The 23,161-nt window shown below is 42.0% G+C and overlaps 5 protein-coding genes across 9 annotated transcripts in view; 3 read left to right on the top strand and 2 right to left on the bottom strand.

Moving 5' to 3' along the window:
- Positions 1 to 86: 86 nt before the first annotated feature.
- mrpl54 (mitochondrial ribosomal protein L54) lies at positions 87 to 3,204 on the bottom strand. The gene is made up of 3 exons (XM_082523968.1): positions 2,996 to 3,204; positions 2,652 to 2,808; positions 87 to 646 (listed from the first exon to the last, which is right to left on the bottom strand). Exons 1-3 carry the CDS (start codon positions 3,120 to 3,122, stop codon positions 514 to 516), a joined length of 417 nt encoding a protein of 138 aa, XP_082380094.1. The 5' UTR covers positions 3,123 to 3,204; the 3' UTR covers positions 87 to 513.
- Positions 3,205 to 3,306: 102 nt separating this feature from the next.
- fam32a (family with sequence similarity 32 member A) lies at positions 3,307 to 6,085 on the top strand. The gene is made up of 4 exons (XM_082523969.1): positions 3,307 to 3,456; positions 4,789 to 4,933; positions 5,723 to 5,776; positions 5,903 to 6,085. The coding sequence occupies exons 1-4, from the start codon at positions 3,383 to 3,385 to the stop codon at positions 5,969 to 5,971; spliced, it is 342 nt and encodes a 113-aa protein (XP_082380095.1). The 5' UTR covers positions 3,307 to 3,382; the 3' UTR covers positions 5,972 to 6,085.
- An 81-nt stretch (positions 6,086 to 6,166) lies between these two features.
- fh (fumarate hydratase) lies at positions 6,167 to 8,322 on the bottom strand. The gene has a single exon (XM_082523966.1). The coding sequence runs from the start codon at positions 8,226 to 8,228 to the stop codon at positions 6,729 to 6,731; it is 1,500 nt and encodes a 499-aa protein (XP_082380092.1). The 5' UTR covers positions 8,229 to 8,322; the 3' UTR covers positions 6,167 to 6,728.
- A 1,104-nt stretch (positions 8,323 to 9,426) lies between these two features.
- Positions 9,427 to 19,044, top strand: hdgfl2 (HDGF like 2). The gene is made up of 16 exons (XM_082523521.1): positions 9,427 to 9,675; positions 10,288 to 10,364; positions 10,873 to 11,014; positions 11,360 to 11,578; positions 12,031 to 12,153; positions 13,060 to 13,128; positions 13,232 to 13,412; positions 13,568 to 13,652; positions 13,778 to 14,075; positions 14,154 to 14,287; positions 14,390 to 14,457; positions 14,584 to 14,654; positions 14,750 to 14,851; positions 16,591 to 16,750; positions 16,860 to 16,977; positions 17,918 to 19,044. The coding sequence occupies exons 1-16, from the start codon at positions 9,604 to 9,606 to the stop codon at positions 18,015 to 18,017; spliced, it is 2,019 nt and encodes a 672-aa protein (XP_082379647.1). The 5' UTR covers positions 9,427 to 9,603; the 3' UTR covers positions 18,018 to 19,044.
- A 241-nt stretch (positions 19,045 to 19,285) lies between these two features.
- Positions 19,286 to 23,161, top strand: part of ap3d1 (adaptor related protein complex 3 subunit delta 1) — a 28,139-nt gene continuing 24,263 nt past the window's right edge. For 2 of the 5 annotated variants that reach the window (XM_082523379.1, XM_082523378.1), the window contains exons 1-2: positions 19,287 to 19,633; positions 22,962 to 23,057. In XM_082523379.1, coding sequence (XP_082379505.1) covers positions 19,538 to 19,633; positions 22,962 to 23,057 — 192 coding nt within the window. In that variant the 5' untranslated portion in view covers positions 19,287 to 19,537. Of the gene's footprint in view, positions 19,634 to 22,961; positions 23,058 to 23,161 lie in introns of all 5 variants that reach the window. The other 3 variants (XM_082523382.1, XM_082523380.1, XM_082523381.1) reach the window with 2 other exon arrangements.

Below are 23,161 nucleotides of genomic sequence, written 5' to 3'. Positions count from 1 at the left end.
TATAATTTCATTTTTATTTATAGACAGTCTGCACATTCACAAACAGGCAAAGTGATTTGCAAAAACAAAACAAAACACCATAAACACATGTTCAAATGATTTAATCCAAGTTAAACACAATGAAATCCTTTTTTTCTACTTTTTGCCACAAAGTAACTACTCCAGAGCGTTCTAGTATACAACAGAAATGTTGAAAATTGTTACTACGACTTCATGAAAACTGGTCAAATTTGATTTAATGAAGAGTTTGTCTGAAGTGAGACAATAACTTCATTAGGTTCATATGATGTTCAGTTTTTGCCTTCTTGAAGGACTCCTTTGCAGTTCACGCTGTTATATCACCACCTTTGTTTAACACAAGAGAACGTTTGCATCAAACAGAACCAGCGATGAAGAGACAAAAGTCTCTCAGCTGTCAGGTGGGATAGACTGATCCAGAAGTCCGTTTCTGTCATGGTAATTCAGTCCAGGGTGTAAAACACTGCTGTTGCCCTCAGTAAGTCCAGTGAAACCCTACAACTTCTTCCCTTTATGTAGTCTGTTGAAACGCCAAATGTTTTCCTTCCTCAGACGTTTCCAATACTCCCAAGAGTCCGACTCGAGCTCGTTCAGCTTTTTGGCTGCTCCCAGGTTTAACTGGAACAACCTGAGTGAAAGAAAAGAAAAGAAAGAAAGAAGTGAAATATAACAACTACAACAACAACTCACAAAGAAGTTCCCCGATTACTTAAGCAGTGAGTCGATATGTCTATGATACAATATCAACTAATATAAAAACCAAAAGCACTCATATTTTGGAAACGGCCAGCATTCATAATCACTGCAGGTAGAAAGGCTGTGGATGCCTTTGAGTTTAAAAATAGATGTAAAAGTTAATTCAATATAAAGAAAATTACCTACAAATGGCACAGATTTCACACAACTGCCAGCTTCTCCTAACAAGTTCTGGCCGATTGCAGACTTTTTGCTGTAAAACGAAACATCCACCAAGCTCAAATTTTTAAAAACACTGCACACATTTTATGTTTTGCCCTTGATCTCGCTAAGCTCTCCTTTTTTCCTCCTCTTCTCTTTTCCTTTATTCTCTAGCTGGTCACAGTTAGATGGCTGCCTCTCCTCAAACCTGGCTCTACTGGTTTCGTCCTGTTTAAAGGGAGTTCTTCCTTCCTGCTCTCGCCAAGTGCTGCTCATACGGTATCGTCTGATTGTTGAGGTTTCCTCTGTAATAAAGACCTTGAAAGGCCTTTATCTTTTAGTTTAAAGCAGCTTGAGGTGACTTATGAGTAGAAATGCATTTTATATTATGTATATTAAAAATACAGGCTTATTTTCTCTAGATTTCTTTAAACAGTCTTCAAGAATAGTTCTCCGGGCTTCTTAAAGGACATTCAAAGTTCTTCTTTGGATCTTGGCTGGCTTTTGTTGCATTCTCTGTCAAGATGATCCCACACTATTTTAATAATGTTGAGTTATGGGCTCTAGGGAGGACAATCCATGACTGCATTTTTCAATCCAGATATGCTTTTATTGCATTGCATGCAATAAAAGGTCTCATCTGTTAGCTAGCTGCTAACCCATAGTTTACAAATGGTTGTGAACACTCACTGAACCTGGAACCACTTGTCGAGTGTCTTCATATACTTTCATGGACACAGTGCACAGCGTGTTGAAATATGCTATAGATGTTCAGCTGGTCCAGCTAGTTTAGCTAATAGCTCTTTTGGAATCCCAATGTTGGTCCAAAAATACTATTTTATGCCTCTCAGCGTATTATCTTTGGCATTTTTTGTAGATTCAGCTAAAGACATAGGAACAAATGCAGCATATAATAGTGAATCCCTTGCCTAAGCTGCTTTTTGTCATGCTTGAATGGTTCATGAGTCTCTGTTAAGTGGCTTAACAAAAAAAATGGGGGAGGGGGGACAGCCAATGTCCAAAGAAAAACTTAGAAAAAGTTCCCTGGAGAAAAAACGAAATACAATAAAGACATATAGTCATAGTCCCAACTCTGTGCTTCACTATTAAGAATAAATGTACTGTGGTATAACTGCTGAACAGATGTATTCTTATCACAGTCTGTGAGCTGCAAGAGGAACTCATATTTTACTTGATAAAGCAATGCATGTCTTTTATTGAGAGGTACTGGTGTAAGTAGTTCCCCATTCACTGCCATCATTTTCAGAGGATCGCACCGTGGCTCTGATTAGTGGCACGATGTCTCATTCTGTACCTCTCGATCACTGCTGCAGCTGTGTTTCTGCTTTTAATTTAATCACTGATCTTCCACTTTGTGTTTCGATATTTATAAAGATCTGGTGTTCACAGTCATTTCAGGAGCAGGTTTATACATTTGGACTAAATGGAAATCGCACCTGCAGACAGATTTGTTTCAGGAATCACAAGTTTCCTAAGTTTTATATCAGTTTTGGAATTTTTTTGAAAACCAGTAAACTTCTGAAAAATGCCTATTAATTAATTTAAGCTAAGGAGGCACAACCAGCTTCTGGAGCCAGATGTGGACTTACTTTTCCCAGAACATCACACCATTTATTTGTTCAGTAAATGGGTGAAACTTCCACTGGATGTGTGTACAATGATGACACAACGAGGGAAAACATTAAATAAAACATTAACATAACGTGCACTCTCACCATTCAGGGTACTCCTCAGGAGGCTTCAGCTTGGGGTCTTCCCCTTGTTTGAAGATGTTGACCCCTACTGCATGAGATGTGAGTCTGACAGGGTCTTTACACACCTCTGGACCTTTCAGTTCCTCTTTCATCATGCCTTTACCCTTTCCCTTGGCCACTAAAAAATGGAGGAAGAGATTTGTGACTCAAATTAGACTCATGTGGAATGAAAAAAAAATCCACACAACATTTTAAATTTAATGCGATCTAAATGACACATGCATCGACATCTCCCCTTTTTGTTTTTATATAATCGCACACAGTAAAGTAAACAAGCTTGGCACACAGATGTCCTCTTTACTCACCAACTTTCTTAGCATATCCACATGTCTGTCCTCTGTTTAATATGCTCACCCTGCACAGAAACGACGTGTTGTTTCCGGTGAGGCACCGCGCTACCGGTGCTATCCGTAATAAACTGTACCGTAACATTTTTACTTTATTTTAAAAACGAACTCCACCATGCTACAATTTGACATTCAGTTTTGCCTCAACTTCCGCTTTCTGCCTCGTATTTGCCTCGTTAGAAGTAGAGTACAGCACCCCCCGTGGCTGGGAAGAAACACCGCAGGACATTTTCATGCATACTTGGATCGCTTCCTTTCACCTCCCAATAGGTGGCAGCACTGATCCTGATCCGTCTCTGTCAGAGCAGAAAGCAGAAGAAGACGACGACAAACAGCTTCTCGAACATGTCTGAGTACGCTACAGTCCAGAAAAGTGCCCTGAAATTAAAGGGTGTGGGAGATATTTCTGCTGGGAAAAAGTAAGTCTTAGTAGTATCAGCGCTTAGAAGAAAATGTACGAAAAAGACATCTCTGTCAAGTCGATGAAATACTTCAAATTATGTGGTTGTGTTCGTACCAGGCTATGGTTAGCCCTTTTGCTAGTAGGAAAACAAACCTCTTTGTTCACTGAACGTGTGTGGATATGAGTAATATTACGTAATATTTGAAGAGGCCAACAAATATGAAAATAACATTTAAACGCATGCTTCGTGGCCTCAGAGCTGTTGATAGTAGAATTATGGACTGTAACAGAAGGGGTAGCTAGCTAGCTAGCTTGGCAAAAACAAAACGACCGACTAATATATACTTTCTTTTGCACGACACTAGATACACATCCCTTTTAAATGTTAAAATCTAAAATACACAAAACCAACTGACTAGTTAGTTGTTCAGAAAACAGGAGACACAAGGTTTTGAACGCTAAAGACAGATGTGTGTTACGTAATACATGATTACTGCTGTAGTTGTGGGACTTTGCAGGCCTTAAGTGCTTACAGGATCTTTGTGTATTCAAATGAAACCTGTTTTTAGTGGTATTTGACTAACATACTCAAAAACCCCCCAACTTGAATGGTATGTGCAGTACTGTGCAAGTCTTGTGGCACCTCTCATTTCTTTGTGTTTTTATTTTTATTTTTTGCTGTAATTGTTTTTTTAGTTGTGTTGATAAAATAGTTGGCCAGGTGGTATGAAGGCATTTCAAAGGTTTTTATCTCACCTTAAAAATAAGGCAAATAGAAAAGAAGAAGTTGGAGGCCTAAAAGAAAATTCATCTACAGTGGATGAATAGTATTTGAAAGTGTTGTCCTTAAGAACATCCCAAAAAGACCTGATACAGAACCTGAGAGATGGCCCTTCAGTGGATCCATCTACTGTTTGCTGAAGCTTCATCAGAATTGTACTCAGTGAAAGGGTGGCTGTCAAGTAACCAGTCTCGAAGAAGGGAAATGAGGGGGAAAAGTATATCAAATTACTCAAGAAGTGGAACAAAATCAGTGGCACCAGGTCTTATGGAGTGAAATTTTTGGTACAAATTGTTGTTAACATGTGTGGAAGAATTCAGGAGAGAAGTTAAAAATGGTTGTTTTGTTTTTTTTTATCCCAAACACAGTTAAACATTAGTAGTCACCATTGGTGCACTCGATTAAAAAAAAATTGCTGCAGCTATTTCCAATTTTTCTGGCAAAACATTTTTTGAAAAAGAGGAGTGGCTCAAGACCTTTGCACAGTACTGTCCTGCATGTACATTTTCTTGCACAAAATTGGTAATAAATTATGAGGAATAATAATGGTGTTTCTCTTATTTTTAGGAAGAAAAAGAAGAACAAGGAGAGCAAGCATCGCATGGAGCAGGTCGTTACCAGCCAAAGCGATGAGGAGGTGAAAACCAAGAAAGTATATCTTGACAAAAGGACACCGGCACAGATTGCTTTTGACAAGATGCAAGAGAAACGGGTGAGTTCTTTTTCTCCAGCGTTCAAGGGATTGAATTGTGAGGGGAAACAAAGCTAACATAAGTATTAATAGATTGTAGAAGTTTCTGTTTAGGAGAAGTGAATTATTTGTAAGGTTGGTTTCAAATTTGGCCCTTTTCAGGACTGAAAAACAAACTTGAGCTGCTTGAAAACTGCAGCCAAATCTATTATTCTCTGAAGTAAATTATCTAAACTCAGAATCTCTTTTGTTGTTTAGGGCAATATTTCCTAAAGCCATCTTTATTGTCAGTATCATGAATTATAGCAGGGTTTCAATAACAAATCTGCACCAGGTCTGCCAGTGGAAAAACATCAATTGCTAATGATGTTTCACTAAGGTATTGATAATATTACCTCTAAGAGAGAGCCAACAAGCTTAGCACTGTACAATAATTCCAAACTAGTGTAGTTTTGAAATACACATTTGCCTAATAAGCAAATTCCCAGTTCATTTCTGAAAAGAGACCCAAATCCCTTTGGGAATGGCATCCAGTGTGAAAATCTGCCAAATCAACTTTGGTGCTACCTGCTGCGGTGACCACTTGTGAACAAAGAAGCATCCAAACCTTGACTTGTTATGTAATCTGAAATAAATTCTTACTGTGTGTGTGTCAGTCAATCTTACTCCCACTAAATCCAGTAGTCTGTGTTAAGTGTTTTGGGGTTTTTTTCTCCCCTCTGGCAGAGATTTAAAGATTGTGAATGTGTAAAATGAAAGTTCTAATGTAAATTGTTTGGCATTACATTTCTCTCCATTTCTTTTTAACAGCAAATGGAGCGGATTTTGAACAAGGCATCAAAGACCCACAAACACAGAGTCGAGGTAAGAGCTTCCTTAACTCGGCCTTTCAGAGACATAGATTTAAGACAACATTTACATAAAACTTAATATCAAAATTGCATATTTCTTAATAGAAACAGTTTGTGACATTATGTTCTTGTTTATCAGGATTTTAACCGTCACCTGGACAACCTGACAGAGCATTATGACATCCCCAAAGTTAGCTGGACCAAATAAAACCGGCGCAAATGTTCACTCTTGTTTCATCACTTGTACAAAATGTTTCTGCACCACGTTTTTTGAAATGTATATTTGTTGTTTACAATTAAAATTCATTTGATTTCAACTTCATACTGTTGTAATCCCTGGTGTTTATACAGCAGATGTTTAACCAATCATGCTAATGTGCGTGCATGTAAGCAAGGAAAAAAATTGAAATAAGACTGAATTTATTTTAATAAATGCATTTCATTTAACGGACACATGGCATAAATGGCACACATCGTGTAAACCAAAACACACGAGGTACAATGTTATGTAGTGTTTTGAAGCAACCACAATGGCACTCCGAGCTGCAATGGTATCGACTACAAGCTGAGGAGGAGTTAAAAGTATTCTGACTCTGGAAGAAAAAAAGAAAAGACTTTACATGTTTACATGTACAAAATTAAGTCATATTGATGACGAAGCTTTACTGCTGCTACTTCTTAAAACATTCCCTGTTAAGACACAAAGATAAAAGGTGTGTAGAGCTGCATCAGCTGTTTCATCCATACCAAAGGACCATGACACAGTGCACTTTGAACTCTACCAGTATGCCAGATATTACGCAAGTTGCGTCATACAACAGTATGCCAGATTTTTTTGTTGAGAGATGAAAAGTTCAGGATCCAAAAAAAAAATGCTTACTCAGTTCCACATCTGATTTACTTAAATACTCTTTTCTTTTGTGTAAAAGAGTTTTGTTTTTTTTCCTTTTCCTTGGGTTGTCAGTTTACTTTGGTCCCAGCATGTCACTTGGCTTCACCCACTGGTCGAACTGCTCTTCGGTCAGATAGCCCAGCTCCACGGCCACAGCCTTCAGGGTCGAGCCTTTCTTGTGAGCCGTTTTAGCGATGGTGGCCGCCTTGTCGTACCCGATGTGTGGGTTAAGCGCTGTGACCAGCATGAGGGACTCATTCATGAGCTTGTTGATCCTCTCCGTGTTGGCCTGGATGCCCACCACGCAGTTGTTGGTGAAGGAGACGGAGGCGTCGCCGAGCAGCTGTGCGGAGTTCAGCACATTCTTCACCATCATCGGCTTGAAGACGTTGAGTTCAAAGTGTCCGTTGCTGCCTCCGACGGTGACGGCCACGTGGTTCCCCATCACCTGGGCTGCCACCATGGTCATGGCCTCACACTGGGTTGGGTTCACCTTGCCCGGCATGATGCTGCTTCCTGGCTCATTCTCTGGTAGGATGAGCTCTCCAAGGCCTGAGCGAGGTCCTGACCCCAAGAAGCGGACGTCATTGGCGATCTTCATCATGCTGACGGCCACAGTGTTGAGAGCCCCGCTCAGCTCTACCAGGGCGTCGTGAGCTGCCAGGGCTTCAAATTTGTTGGGAGCGGTTACAAACGGCAGGCCTGTGAGAGAAGCAACGGTGGAGGCTACCTTCTCAGCAAACCCAATGCGGGTGTTAAGTCCCGTTCCTACAGCCGTGCCTCCAGCTGCCAGCTCATACACCCTGGGCATGGCTGCCTTCACCCTCTCAATGCTGTATTTCACCTGCTGGACGTAACCGCTGAACTCCTGGCCCAGCGAGAGCGGCACAGCGTCCTGAGTGTGTGTGCGCCCAATTTTGATGATGTCTTTGAACTCTTCAGCCTTTGAAGCAAGTGCGTCGTGCAGAGTCTGCAGGCCGGGCAGCAGGACCTGGTGGACCTCAGTGGCTACTGCAATGTGCATGGCTGTGGGGAAGGTGTCATTGGAGCTCTGACTCTTGTTGACATGGTCATTGGGGTGAACTGGATCCTTGGAGCCCAGTTTCCCTCCCAGGATCTCAATAGCCCTGTTGCTGATCACCTCATTGACATTCATGTTAGTCTGAGTTCCAGAGCCAGTCTGCCATACCACCAGAGGGAAATGATCATCGAGCTTACCGGCTGAAACCTCATCTGCAGCCTGGACGATTGCCTCAGCTATTTTTGGATCCAGGCCGTACTCCTTGTTCACCTGAGCAGCTGCTTTCTTCAGGACACCAAAGGCCTTGATCACTTGGATGGGCATTCTCTCACTTGGTCCCCCTATCTTGAAGTTCATGGTCGATCTGACAGTTTGGGCCCCGTAGTATTTGTCGGCCGGAACCTTGAGCTCCCCAAACGTGTCCCGTTCAATCCTGTAGTCCGAGCTGGCCATTCTGGACGTGCAGATGTGGAGTTTAGAGGTAGCGCTGAGCCTCTGCAGAGTCAGGAAGTTGCAGTTAAACTGCTGAACGCGTCCTAAAGACCGAAACATGGCTTCTCACTAGAGGTGATTTCGGGGGGAGGTCAACGTTGCTTTCCACATTGTAATATGTCATTGGGTGATCAGGAAACTGATCGGCGGTCAGCCAATCGCGAGGCAAGAAAGGCGGGATTTCCGCTGTGGCTGTCGTATCACGAGAAAACGAAGAGACAGCTTCATCCGGATTAATGAAGCTTTCCAAACATCCCACAACTCTATTTCCGGTGCGACAGGGAAGTCTGTTTGACTTAAAAGAATAAAAGTCGAGAATTTAAATAATTCAGTCATTTAAAATTGAGCGTTTAATCAAACCTGAAGACGACTTTTAAATACATTTTGTTGTGAAATAAGTGATATTGGGTATGTGTGAAGCTTGTTGGGATTGATGTGCTTATATTTTTACTTTTAAGAATGTCTGTCTTACTTCGCGTTTCTGTGTTTTACTATTTGAAAAGCATAAATTATAAAGACTCTTTATTGTCATTATACAAGCATAACGAAAATGCAGCCACACCACCCTTACATGGTGCACAAAATTTCAGTAACAGCCAAATATACTAACATGTATACGCATACACATATCCACAGGTTTAAATAGTGATGCAGTGTTTAGTACTATAATCTCACAGCAGAAAGTTCCCAAGTTCAAATCATTTCACACATCCGGGGCTTTCCTGTGTTGAGTTTGCATGTTCTATCCTGGTACACTGGCTTTGCTCGACAGTCCAAAGAGGTGCATCTAAACTGAACACTGAATGTGTGCGTAAATAGTTTTCTGTGTCTATCTGTCCAGGATGTACCATGCCTTACTTCCTATGACAGCTGGGAGATTGGATAAGCAGAAGAAAATGGAGCGATACATACTTCCCCACATATGTATGTAAATGCATGTATGTATTCAAGGATATTGCACGTTTACAGACCATGAAATATGCAAATAACATAGTCATAAGTATATGTCTATAGTATGTAAACATGTGGAACTGAACTGTATAATTTTGCATATATGTATTTAGTTTGTGTAAATTTAAGCTACACTCTTAAAAACAATATTTTCGTGATTTTTTTGTTGGTGGAAAACTAAAATTTGTTTAATCGCGGCCAAAAAATGTTTATATGAAGGAAAAGATAATTTACTCTTTAATTGAGTCGTTTTTTAAAGTCTTTCTTTTGAAGGCTAACTTGGCACCCTGGAGCGGAAACGGTTAGTACGTAGCGTCTGGCTTCACGCAGCTTCTCGCGGTAACGTTAGTATACTGTTAGCTTGGTAGCTAACACCACCGTTTCCAGGTTTCGTGTCGACCTGAAAACATCAAACCGAGAGAGACACAGAAAGACTGCGTATCTTAAACCTTTTTAAACCCAGGCTGTGCAGAAGAGAAGAACAATGCCACACAACTTCCAGCCCGGAGACCTCGTCTTTGCTAAGATGAAGGGATACCCCCATTGGCCAGCCAGGGTAAGCAAGCAAGCAACGTTAACAGCAGCAGCAGTCTGAGAGGCGGAGGAGGGGGTGGGCTGCTCTGCACGGGACGCTGTAGAAGGTTCTCTGTAGATGTTCTCCACTACGTTTATGGATACAGACAAACAGAAAGCGTAGGCTTACTTCTGCAGGGCTGACAGGCTGCAGGTGTGCACAGGCCCACTGTCAGCGTATGAGCGGCAAAATTTGCATGAGATGCTCGTGGCCTAACCTACACGGAGACGTTCACCACCCCAGCTAACGTTGTTTTTATGGAGATGACGTTTAAAAAAAAAATTGTGGATTTTTTCCCCCTCCCCTTTTTAAAAACTTGCTGATATTGTAGAGCATATTTCCCTGCGCATTAAAATGGATAAAACGACTATCAGGTTGCGTTTGTTGTTGTTTTAACTGCTAATTGCACAAATGGCCAAGGGGCTGACCGTTGAAGTGGCACATTTACGGGGATTCTGATGAGCAGAAACAACTTTTCGAGCCACAGTTGTGTGTTCAGTCCTGTGTCTGCAAGTGAATGTGTGACATGTCATCTGTTTGCTCTCTTCATTGAAAATCATGCTTTTAAAAATTACGATTATTTTTTTTAAACAGATTGAAGATGTGGCTGATGGAGCAGTGAAACCACCTCCTAATAAAATCCCCATTTTCTTCTTTGGGACACATGAAACGTAAGTACACAGAGACTAGAGTTAAGTGTATTTGCAGAACTGTTTAATCTTGGGTGGATGCAGGTGTTGTAAACTTGCACATTGGCTGAAATTCATCAGCCATGTTTACTTTTTCTGGTTAAATTTGGTAGTTCCAGTTTTGAATTTAGGCTCTGGCTCACCTGTTTTTTTTTAAAAAAAATCCCCTTTGGTAGAGTGACGTTGGCACATATAACTACTTTGATGTGAAACTACTGTTAATTTGAGTCAGTCTTAGTGCGCAGTATGTTTCCACAAGATGTGTTGACATATTTGAACTGGTGAGACACACCATCTGTTTGACAAGATGGCACCTGCAGTATTTTAATCTGTCACTAGGTGGCACAGTGATCTGCTTCAAAGTCTGGAGTCGAACACCAGCCTTCCTAAACACAAGTATAAACATCCTGTTCATTACTGAAAGCCTGGGACATCAGATTGTTTCCTGTCAGTTTGCTTCACGTTTTCTTTATTTTCTCTGTTTTCAAAGAGCATTCCTCGCACCAAAGGACCTTTTTGCCTATGAAAAGTACAGAGAACGATATGGGAAACCCAACAAAAGGAAGGGATTCAATGAAGGCTTATGGGAGATCCAGAACAATCCACATGCCTCCTACAGCGCCCCACCTGTAGTAAGTCTCTGTCATCTTCCCAAAATCCTGAAGCAGGCATAATTCAGCATGAAATGTAAAAGATACTGGAAGCGCATTTGTTTTTTCATAACCCTCATTTGGGTGATTTTTGTGAGCATAGATTTAGGATCTGCAGGATGTACTTGGTAGCGACTGGTTTGATTCAAATGAATCTACTTTTCCTTCTCATGAAAAATTCCTTGTTCAGACTTGGAGAGACTGTGGCCTGTGTGACCTTCACCAAAGCAGCTACTGTTCTTCACCAGTATCTTTGCTGCTTCTCCCCTTTTTGTCGCCCTGTTCAGATATTTTTCATTATTATATTTTATTGTGTTTTGTCTGCAGCCAGCTAGCTCATCTGACAGCGAGGCTGAAAATGCAGGAGGAGGAAGCGACGAGGAGGACGATGAGGAGGACGCCCCGGTTCCTCGGAAAGCACACACAGGAAGTGAGGTTGATTCAGATTCTGGGAGTGAAGACAGAGGAAGGGGGGGCGGAGGAGGAGGAGGGGGCGGAGGAGGAGGAGGAGGAGGAGGAATGAAGCGAAAGCCACAGGCTCCTAAGGTAATTATACGAGGATTATATTGTTAGTGGATGTGTGTCATTACAACTCGTCCAGTGATTTGATTTAAGATTCACTCCTGTTGTTTTTGATGTTGAGCTTGATTAAAATAAATGGTTTCCTTGGTCACAGTTTGGGCCACAAAGAAGGTTTTTCTGGCACCATACGTGACCAACTACCATCAGCAGCAGCCAAGTTACTGTAACAATTTGTCATTCATGAATAGTTACCGAGAATTTGAAGAGTTGAAAGAAGAGCACACATTTTCTGGTGGCTTTTTTTTTTTATAGCCGATGTTGTCGCAGCAGTGACGAAAGCTAAATGAGCCAGAAATTAAGGGATTTGTCTGCATGACTTGAATATTTGAGCAGTGAGATTATTTTTATATCTCAAGTGACCTATAACTGTTCAAATTTTCTGTTTTCTCACAAGTACTTTTTTTTTTTTGTTTCAGCGGCCTCCTCCTCCAAAAAAGGCACGAGGCTCATCGAGCGACCGAGATGAAGAAGAGAGTGGATCTCCTTCTGAATCAGAACCCACACCTTCGGAGTCTGACTCTGGGAAAAACAGTGATCAGGTAATAACATGTGCGTACGCGCGTGATTGTGGAGGAGTCTGATGCTCAAAGCCACTTTTGGTTGCCTCTCATTCGCAAATGGGTTGCTATAGCCGCGTGTTTGATTTGGTAGATTTATTTATGTTGGATGCCCTTCCTGACACAAGTCTCACCACTCAGCTGCCAACTTGGTAGCACCTCTGTAGTCGCTATTTACAAATGAAATGAAATTAATTCACGGTGCATTCACGGGTCTTTGGATGGTGGGAGGAAGCCGGTTAGCACTGTTGCTGCACAGCAAGAAGGTCCTGAGTTCAATTCCACCATCAGGCCGGGGTCTTTCTGTGTGGAGTTTGCATGTTCTCCCCGTGTTTGCGTGGGTTCCCTCCGGGTACTCCGGCTTCCTCCCACCATCCAAAGACATGCAGCTTGTGGGGATAGGTTAATTGGATAATCCAAATTGCCACTAGGTGTGAATGTGAGTGTGAATGGTTGTCTGTCCCTGTGTGTTGGCCCTGCGACGGACTGGCGACCTGTCCAGGGTGTACCCCGCCTCTCGCCCTATGACAGCTGGGATAGGCTCCAGCGCCCCCCGCGACCCTTGAAAGGATAAGCGGAAGCAAATGGATGGATGAAATTAATTTCTTTGGTCATGGTGACATAAAAACTGCACATACAGAACGACCAGTCAGAGTTTGGTGGGTTTTGCCTCAAAGAAAGGTTTTAAAGCTTTTTTTTTAGGTGCAAGGTGCAGTAAATTACAGCTTTATATCAATTAATTTCCCAATTTTCTTCCCATTTTCCAATATGGCTTTTGATTGGCCTTTTCAGGGCAGGGAGGAGACAAACCGCTGTTGTGTATTTCTTTCGTGTCTCTCTTATAACGTCTCAGCTGCAAATCATTTGATGTTTGTTTTTCTTCAACAGGATTTTACTCCAGAGAAGAAATCTGGTGGACGAGGTGTGAAGAAAGCAGGAGGCAGAGGGAAGAAAAAGGTGAACCAGAAGGCCCCGTCACAGAAAGAATTACCTGTCACAAAACTCGGTGTCTTCTCTTTGCGTTTCCAGCTTTCGTTACTTTTTCTCTGTGACCTTGCAGAAGGCTTCGTCCGACTCTGATTCAGACTCTGGATCGGCATCGGAGAAGAAAGTAGCAGACAGCGACTCGGAGGACGAGAAGCCTCGACCGGCTCTGTCTGGTTCAGAATCCCAGTCTGGCTCAAAGTCTGAATCGGAATCAGATCCTCCCCCGCGGAAGGGCCCACAGGCTCGCAAGAAAGGTGCGAGTTTAGTTTTGCTCTTTTATTTACTACAGTTTCATCTACAATCGTAGCGATGCAGATAGATGTTTAGAAGGATGTTTAGAAGCAATTCTTTGCTCGTGAGTTAGTGCAGAGTTTTTCAAAGTCTGTGCTCGTGTCTTTCTGATTCACAGAGAAGCCGGCGCCAAAGCCTCGAGCACGTAAACCCAAACCTGCGCCGGCAAAACGAGCGCCTTCATCGTCCTCCGACAGCGAAAGGTCAGGCTGCTCCCAGGATTCCTTCTTAACGATTTATGCACCACAGGTTAATACAGTAAGAGAAATTCTACTCCATACATTAGCTTGGCATAATTAAGGTTGCCTTGCCCTCCCACCTCTCGCAGTGATAGTGAACCCGACCGCATCAGTGAATGGAAGAAACGAGATGAAGAACGCAGAAGAGAGCTGGAGGAGCGGCGAAAAAAGGAGGAAGCTGAAGAGCTCCGCCGGCTACGTGAGCGAGAGAAAGAGGAGGAGGAGAAGAAGAAAAAAGACAAAGATAAGGCTAAAAAAGAGAGTGACAGTGACAGCAGCAGTAGCTCAGATGAAGGTATAGACGATCACCCGTTGAAGAAGTCCAAGAAACCCCCCCCACCACCTATCCCTGCGCCCTCAGACTCTGATTCTCCGCCACCAGCTGAGGTACGTCTGTTAACATAGAGTAATGTTTTTGCTTTTGTTAAAGAAATGGGATTATACGTGATACTTTCCCATCAAAAGGTAAAGAAGCCACCCAAGAAGCTAGACAACCAGAAGAAAGCAAAAATAAAGAAAGAAAAGGAGAGGAAAGAACGAAAAGAGAGAGAGCTGAAAGAGAAGAAAGCCAGACGGTCAGAGGAGAGGTCCAGAGCGAGGTGAGTGCTCAATGGGGAACAGACTACTGCATGCACAGCTCATCAGGAGGTGGTGATCAAACATTAATGTACACGGATCACAGAGTTTCCTCTCTGTCTTAGGTCCAAGCCTGAAAAGCTGAAACGCAAACCAGAGAAGCTGCCGGAGAAGAAGGTGGAGAAGAAAAAGGGTCAGTGACTCACGCTGTTGGCTGAAAACATGCAGTGTCATTTATATAAGAGAGAGAGACAAGTTCAGTTTTCATTATCAAGAACGGATAAAGATATAATTTAGTACTTTGTGTGTTTATTTGCAGAGCCGTCACCTGGAGAAAGGCTACAGAAGCTTCATACAGATATAAAGTTTGCACTTAAAGTGGACAACCCAGTACGTAACGCTTAAGACGATGATTAATATGGTCACATAAATGTTTTGGGTTTCTTTTTATTCTGGCGTGAAAATTTGGTTTGTGTGGTTTTCAGGACATAGAGCGATGTCTACAAGCACTGGAAGAGCTCGAGGCTGTTCCTGTCACCAGCCAGATCCTACATAAGAACGCTGAAGTTATTGCCACACTAAAAAAGGTGAATTTGTTTTGTATTGCTCCACTGTTCTTTCTAGGTCCACAGCTCCTTTTGGTGTTTAAGCTGGAAAACCTGTGCTAAAATTTACTCAAGTAGTCAAAACGCAACACAAGGTTGGTTGAGCAGTAACTGTTTTGCCCTTGTGTTTTTATTCTTAAACACTTGTAGAGTAACTTTGCATAAGTCACCGTTCACAATAATACTTATTTATTTGACACTGGGCTTTGATGCAGTCTGTCCAAAACAGGGCATTTTGGTTCCTCTGCCTTTAAGCCAGTTTTTAAATATTTGATTGGCTAACTTTAAGCAGTGTGAAGCTTTGGCTCGTAGGGATTACTTACACACACGCTGACATCAATTGTTTGAAGTTTGATCAATTGTTCATGTGTATCCATCTCTGTAAAAGTATGTACATGACAGGGAAATAATAAAAGGAAAGGCAGGAGTCTTTTTTGGGAGACTCATTGGCAACTTTGTTAGTTACAACTTGCTATGACAGTGCTGGATACTCTTCTGCTTTCTAAACCGCCTTACTTCTACATGGCATAGATACAACAAGGCAGGAACTCCAGCAACACTTAAAGGTAAAGAGGAACAACTTTATTAACTGACCAGCGTGTTTCGGCTTGTGGCTTTCATCAGGGTCATAATAACATAGAAACAAATTTGTGTTTAAATAAAGTACAGGAAACAGAAAAAAGGGAAAAATGTTTTCAAATGAACCAATCACACCTTCACGGGTAAACCAGCTGACGTATAACAGGTTGGTATTGGTTAATAGGTTAATTGGTTAAGTCACAGCTCAAGTGGAAATTGGTGAAGTTGTTGCTATGGATATGACAAGGTCGGGTTCATTTCACTGCAGGGCAACCTGCATGTGGCGAATAAAATTTGAACTTGAACTTGAAGGTGCAGCACACGATGGCATCACACAGTTGCTGCACATCTGTAATGCAAATCCTCAGCAGATGTGCTCAAATGGATTGAAATGTGGTGACTTTTGATGACTGTGAACTCAGAAGATGGGTACAGCATGTTCAGCAGCTATATTGTGTGTTTTCTCTGTAAACCATAGAGATAGATGTGTAGGATCAGCAGTTTCTGAAATACTTAGGCAAATTCATTCAGTACCCAAAGTTACTATAGTTAACTAAAACTGTACTAAATATGGAGAAACTGTATATGGGGAAAAACATTGTAGTTAAAAATAAAAACTGGATTTTTGGAAAGATTAAAACTGAAATTATTGAGAATTTGGAAAACAGAGAAAATATCCTTATGTTTAGTCTTTGTTAGTTTTTGTTAGACCATTAAAGCCTCATCAGGGTTTAATGGTCATGTTTATTGAGACTTTGGACATCTACCAGACTGAGAGTCAACTGCTTTCAAAAGGTTTACTATTTTTGTTGGAATACTTGTACTGATTTTCCTAAATCTTGCCGCTAGTAGATGCCCTCCATACAGTAACAATTAAAAAAACTAAAGTCACTTAAGTGCCTTCTTCTGATGCTCAGTTTGAACTTCAGCAGGTCATCTTGACCGTGTCTGCATGCCTAAATGCGCCGAGTTGCTACCATGCGATTGGCTGATTTAGATATTTGCTTTAATGAGCAGTTGAACAGATGTACCTAATAAAATGTTCAGCAAGCGTATGTTTAGCAATCTACGTGTTTTTTATTTGAACAAATTCATATAAAAAATGTTACCGGACTTATTTGACATGTTTGTGTTCATTTTAGATCCGGCGGTATAAAGCCAGCACTGCAGTCATGGAAAAAGCTAGCGACGTCTACAACAAGTTAAAACTGCGTTTTGTGGGCAAGGCGGAGGTGGCAGCCAAACCTAAAACTGAGAACAAGGAGCCAGAGAATGATGAGGAGAAAGAGACAGAAAACACAGGTAAAAGCACTCGTTTTGGATTTACTAAAATCTGGATTCTACTGTTTTCTAGTGCACTTTCTTTGGATTTGTCTGCTCGCTTATTTAAATCTGATTTTGCCGTGAGCAGACTCCACACCTGTGAATGGGGAATCAGAGCAGAAAAAAAATGACACAGAGGGAGAGGAAAAGCCAAAGTCACCCATACAAGACGAGAACAACGTTGATACGGCTTCAAGTCCAAACAGGTGAGCGTCACACGTAAACCCACCTGTGACAGGATGCGAGCTTGGGTCACATTAGCAAACGAGACACATTTTTGCTATAATCGGATGATGTCATGTATGATGTTTTCAAGCATGCCTGCTCTTCGTTAGACAATTAAACATAGGGAGCGGGGTACCATCTTAAATTGCCTGTGATTGGTCACAGGACCACAACCAATGGGAATAATATCCAATCAGAACTATATCTCATACAGGACAAACAGTTTATAAATAAATAAGAATATGTCAGAATAATCAGAGCCTAGAAAGACAAATAAGGGAAGATAAACATCGTGGCTCAAGAGTTGGGAGTTCGCCTTGTAATCGGAAGGTTGCCGGTTCGAGCCCCAGCTTGGACAGTCTCGGTCGTTGTGTCCTTGGGCAAGACACTTCACCCGTTGCCTACTGGTGGTGGTCAGAGGGCCCGGTGGCGCCAGTGTCCGGCAGCCTCGCCTCTGTCAGTGCGCCCCAGGGTGGCTGTGGCTACAATGTAGCTTGCCATCACCAGTGTGTGAACGTGTGTGTGAATGGGTGGATGACTGGATATGTAAAGCGCTTTGGGGTCCTTAGGGACTAGTAAAGCGCTATATAAATACAGGCCATTTACCATAAACATGTGTCAGGCAACGTCTAACAATAAAACTCGATACATTTGGTTGGACACACATGAAACCTACTCACTCGTTCACTATGTGTCTGCTATATAAAATAAATTAAATTGTATGAAAGGTTTTTGAAAAGCACGCTACACAAAGTATTTAAAGACACCTTCGGTAAGAGGTCTTATGGTGCCGTCAGGTTATGTGTAGGAAAACTCCTAAAGAGGCGCCTGCATTGTTGGATGCGTGATATTTACTAAATAAACATTATCGGGCGTAATCTTGTTTTACGTGTATTGTTACGACTCTGCGATCCTCTTCAGGCGAAGCCCGGACAGCTCGGCCGAACAGCAAACGCACACGTACGAAGAAGAGGACAACTCGATCTCTGCGGAGACGGAACAACCTGCCGCCGAGAGCTGAAAGCATCCCTCACCGACCACTGCAGTGGACCAAGTGCTAAAAGATGGTGGCCTCTGTTTAACATGACGCAGTGCTGCTGGCCCAACAACATTGCAACACACACCCAGCATTTCCTACCTTATCTGTTACTTCATTGTTCATGTTTTAGACATTTTTGTACTCTAACCATACCAAACCAGAAAAGGCCCATTTTTAGTCCATTTGTTCATCACATCAGAAACGACATGCTTATTAGTGAGCTAGATAACGGCACCACGCAACACTCGTTGGTTTCCGAGATGTACTTTTTCTTTTCTACGACACTCTGGCCGTCCTGGATCCTCACTCCAAACTCCCGCCAGCTCCTGGCTGCTTTCTTCTTTCTAAAATCTGAACTTTGGTCTTTCATACTGTGTGTATGTCAAATGATTACATTTTTAGCTCTTCTATATAGAGCGGGGTAATATGAGATGAAACTGAATCTGATGAAGAAAATGGGAAGAAATGAGTTATGCTTTTTTGTGTGTATGTGTGTGTGTAGCTCTTACATCTGTTGGCTTCTTTCTTTTTCTTTTTTTTTTATAAAGCCTGCAAAACATCACAAAGGCCTCCTATCTGTGTGTTTGCCATAGTGGGAGGGGTAAAATGCTACTTGTCTTTTATGTTAAGTATTTTTTTTAATTCTCTGGTCTTGACCCAGTGAATCCAGTCTGAAATGTAAAGAGTCACTTAAAACTGTTTTCTGGTTGAGGTCCACCTACTGTTTTTATAGCCTCGTTTTCAGATAGATACAGTTTTGTCTAAAAATAATAATCTATGTGGAGTTAAACACCTTGTACTCTCCTCTCCCCTAGTGTCTGCTTAATAAATGGAATAACGCACACATTAAAAACAAAAACTGCCCTTAAAAGCTAATGAGATCTCATGTAGCTGCAGCCTTTTTTTGACATGTTTTTTTTCTGTCATGTGCATACAGCCGGTGTTTTTAGTGCTATGTAAATTGGTAAAGTATTTCTATCACTAGACTTGAATAAAAATATCAGCATGGTTTTGGTTCTACTACATTTTTTGGTGTTTTGACCTGCCACATTGACAGTCGTTAGTGAGTCATTATTCTCACATGCTACACTGACTGTGTTCTGATAAGTGGTTAAAATATCAGTGGAGTTGTTTAACTTTTTTAGGATTAAGAGAATAAACCTTCTGGCTCACAACAGACGCTAAGTGGGGAGGACGAGCCCTTTAACTCAACTGATTCCCACATGAGAATCTCGCATAATGCTCCAAGTCAGCTGACTTTAGACGCCATTTTGTCAGCCATTTCCTACACCGATCCACTGCCAGCGTCTCTGCACAGCACAGGACGGCCCCGTCTGGCCTCAACTTCATCTGCCCGGGCTCAGTAAACAGCAGCGGACCCCGCAGCACATCACGGCACCCGGGTGGATGAGACACGGTGTAGCGCGTCGGTCGGCACCCCCTAGATCTCTGCAAGGCGCTCGGCCCCGCAGGACAGAAGCGGTACAAAGTCGCAGACAGTCATGGCTTTGAAGATTGTCAAAGGGAGCATCGATCGGATGTTCGATAAAAATCTCCAGGATTTAGTACGTGGCATCAGGAATCACAAGGAAGATGAGGTAAAACGAGCAAACCGTGACACCGGGGTGTTTTAAGCTTTACGTTCATTAACGTTTTTATAAGTCCAGCACACACACTGTGCCGTTACCGTTATCGCTGACCAGCGGGCTAGCGCTGGGTAAGTTAACGTTAGGTAGGCTGGAAAGCTAGCGTTATCGTCAGCGGCTAACGCCGCTGCCTTGCTGGCTGGGTGGTAAACTGTCCTTTGCTTACTAACATGTTATTGGTTGCGACCTGTTACTGAGTCGGTAGAAACACAACTTCTCGGGTTTTAATAGAAAAATGCTGCCAACGTTACTGACAGCTAGCTAGTCTAGCTAACAGGCAGTTAGAGGAAGCATCTCGCTAGATCATTAAAGTTTACCAGTAGATTACTCACCGAGAGCACACCAGATATGCAGATATTTAGGCTCTTGTCATTTATATTGTGAGCTAAAGGCTTTTTACTGTCAGGCCCGTTTGGTGAGAAGTATATGCAGTCACTTATTTGAGTTGACTTTGCAGCCACTTGGCCTCTGAATGAATGCTGTGATGAGTTGGTGAAGAGAGGCCTAATGTTTCGAGGGTTAGCTTAAAAATTCTAGTTGTAACTATTCTGGATTCGCAGATTAAATCTGAGCCTTTATATAATCTCGAAATGAGTCATCCAACATGTGCCGTGAAACGGCTCCTCATCCCTGCCACAGAGCTGTGGGTGATGACAGGCTCATCAAAGCATCTTGCTTTGAAGGGGTAGTCAGAGGGTGTGTGTGGGGGTTAGCCATCTGTTAACATCTGTCACATCATCCTATCTCTCCTATAAGCTCTGCGTTGGCTGCATCTAAACATATTGATGCTGTGAAATGCTATGTCAGGTATTAAGGCAGGGTGGGTATGAAGTAGAGCCAGATACTGATATTGGCCCGTCTCAGACAAGATGCTTGGAGTAATTTGGAAATAGTCATCACACAGTTTGTCGAGCAAAATGCTCCAATTCTGTTGTTTACAATACTCTCAGGACTGTCTGCAGCATATTTATGAATGTCAGCCTGTCCAAGTTTCCACCAGTGCATGGGAAGGCTGCCATCCTGGGTCCAGCAGCCAGATCTTTTCTTAACTTTTTAACTAGTTTGTAAAATTCATAAACAAACAATAAGCACATCATATCCCTATTTTATCTATAACTCTAACATACCATATACATTCTGGCCAGAATACAGTATATCATACCATACCATATATACCATATCATATATGTTTGTTACACACTATATATGTTTGGGGGTTTTGTTTAACTTCCTTAAAAACTACATTGACTTTGGCTCCGTTATTAGGTGAACTATTCACCTAAAATCTGCCAAATCAAACATGCACAGCAAACCCTTTTGAACAATGGAGCAGTTCAAAGTAGCTTTTACTGTGAAGCATGATCCCTGATTGCTTCAAGCTGTACTGCTGTGTGCGCGCACCTACATCGTTGCTGTAGGGAAGATGCCAAATGTCAAGGTGGCACGTCTGACCTCAAGACTACTTTGAGATTTGATTTCTTCTCAGTATTGTTCAGCTAGAAGCACTAAACCGGCTTTATAGATGCTTTACTTTTACATTATATTACTTGTATTAAGACACAAATGCTGTCTGTGTCTATATTTGAGGTTTTGGAAATGGAAAAACAAGCATGTGGGTCAGTTTTGTCGTTCCAGGACGTTAGCGTTTGATCTCTTGCTTCGCTGTTTAGTCTGAGCTGTTCACCAGTGGAAACCCAACCCAGGCAGCCTAGATAAGGTGGTGGTTACCCAGTCAACAGTGGGCAGTCTGCTAAAATATTAATACGCCTCTGTGTGTACTCTGAAGTGTGTGCCGAATATCCCACAGTTTCTCTGTTTGTTTTACACATGTGTGCAGAGTTTGTGCAAAGTTTCTGCATAGTTCATTCATTCACTGTCTCTCCCACGTCTTTGGAACAGCATCTGTATTGAATTAAGGTGTGAGGATTGGAAGTATGAATTTTACTCGCCTTTGTGATAGTGATCAGATTTTAAAAAGAATATAGCACTAGTTAGTTTCATCTAAGCCCAGTCATTCGTTTCTTGGAGCGTGCACGCCTTCAAATATATCTCCACCCCAGTATGTGTTACTGGCAGGAAGGTTGTCTGTGTTGGCCTTATGTCAACTATTTCAGTTATTTAAATTGGTTCTGGATGGATAACTGAAGAAGATTGTGATGGAGAAGCACTCTGTATATGCGTATGTCTGTTTGCTGATGGTGTGTTCAGGCCTTCACTCTTGATCGCTACAATTTCTCCAGGAGCGGGAGTAGCAGAGCGTAGTGTCCCCCCCCCTCTAACACCACCTCCTGTCACTGTGCTGTCTCATGACTGCACACACATGACCAGCACACTCTCACACACTACAGAGCTATATGTGTATGTGTTTGTTTAGCAAGGTTGGTCCTTTCTATAATGGTTAAAAAAAAATTGACCTCAGTTTGTTCTGCACCGTTGAATGAAATGTGCTCCCAGTATTTTAGGAGAACTGATGTGATTTAGCAGTCATTATGAGAGTTGAGATTTCATTGTTATTCATTTTCCCAGAAATGGTTTTCTGGGAAAAAACTAATTTATTTAAAGATAAGTGGATAGATGGATGGATGGATGCTTTGATAAACAGATATATAGATGATGGTGCTACTGATGCTAGCATCCTACAACATAATAAATACAATTGAAGATCTCTTTAACTGTGTAATTGTAGTAATAATGATATATAAAAGTGGCTGTTATTATTTCTTAATGTTTTTACGTTGAGTAGGATTTTTTTTTAAATTTAATTTCTTTTAATTGTTGGTCATTATAACTGAGATAATGTTTTCGTGGAAGAGAGAGCTGAGCACACCTCATTGTTCATTAGTATGGGTGGTGGACCGAAAACATCTAGCAGATTTGAAAACGGATAAATCCACACGGCAAACAGCTCCAGTGTAAGGGTTTAATTTGCTGTGTGATGTCCCAAATTAATGGTAACTCTCTATTCATCACAAGTTTGAGTGTGAGCTTTGTGCACGAGATGAATGTATTTTCAGAACTGTTTATCAAAATATATTTATACCTGGCCCTGTAAATACCTACATACATCAAGCCACATGTGATAATCTTGTAGGTTAGTGGTAGAAAGAAAGAAGCAGTTAAACTTGGGAAAAACACTCATTCAGTTCTTGGTTAGTGTCTTGGAAAGCGACAGCAGAAAGATCAGAATTTTCCAGCCTGCTCGCAGCCTCCCTCTCCAGATATCAGTCCACCTAATCTGATCTGGTGTCTGTTGTTTGCCCTCTCCTTTGTCTGCCCCCAGGCCAAGTACATCTCCACATGCATCGATGAGATCAAACAGGAGCTCAAGCAGGACAACATCGCTGTCAAAGCCAATGCTGTGTGCAAGCTCACCTACGTAAGACCTCTCACCCGCCACGGATTCACCGACTTTGTCTGTCAAATCTACTCTCTCACACACACACACACACACACACACACACACACGAGCTATTGTATACA

This window comes from Aulonocara stuartgranti (assembly GCF_965226115.1).
Source record: "Aulonocara stuartgranti genome assembly, chromosome: 23".
NCBI lineage: Eukaryota > Metazoa > Chordata > Actinopteri > Cichliformes > Cichlidae > Aulonocara > Aulonocara stuartgranti.
The sequence above is the reverse complement of the archived record's forward strand: the minus strand, read 5'-3'. Positions and strand labels throughout refer to the sequence as shown.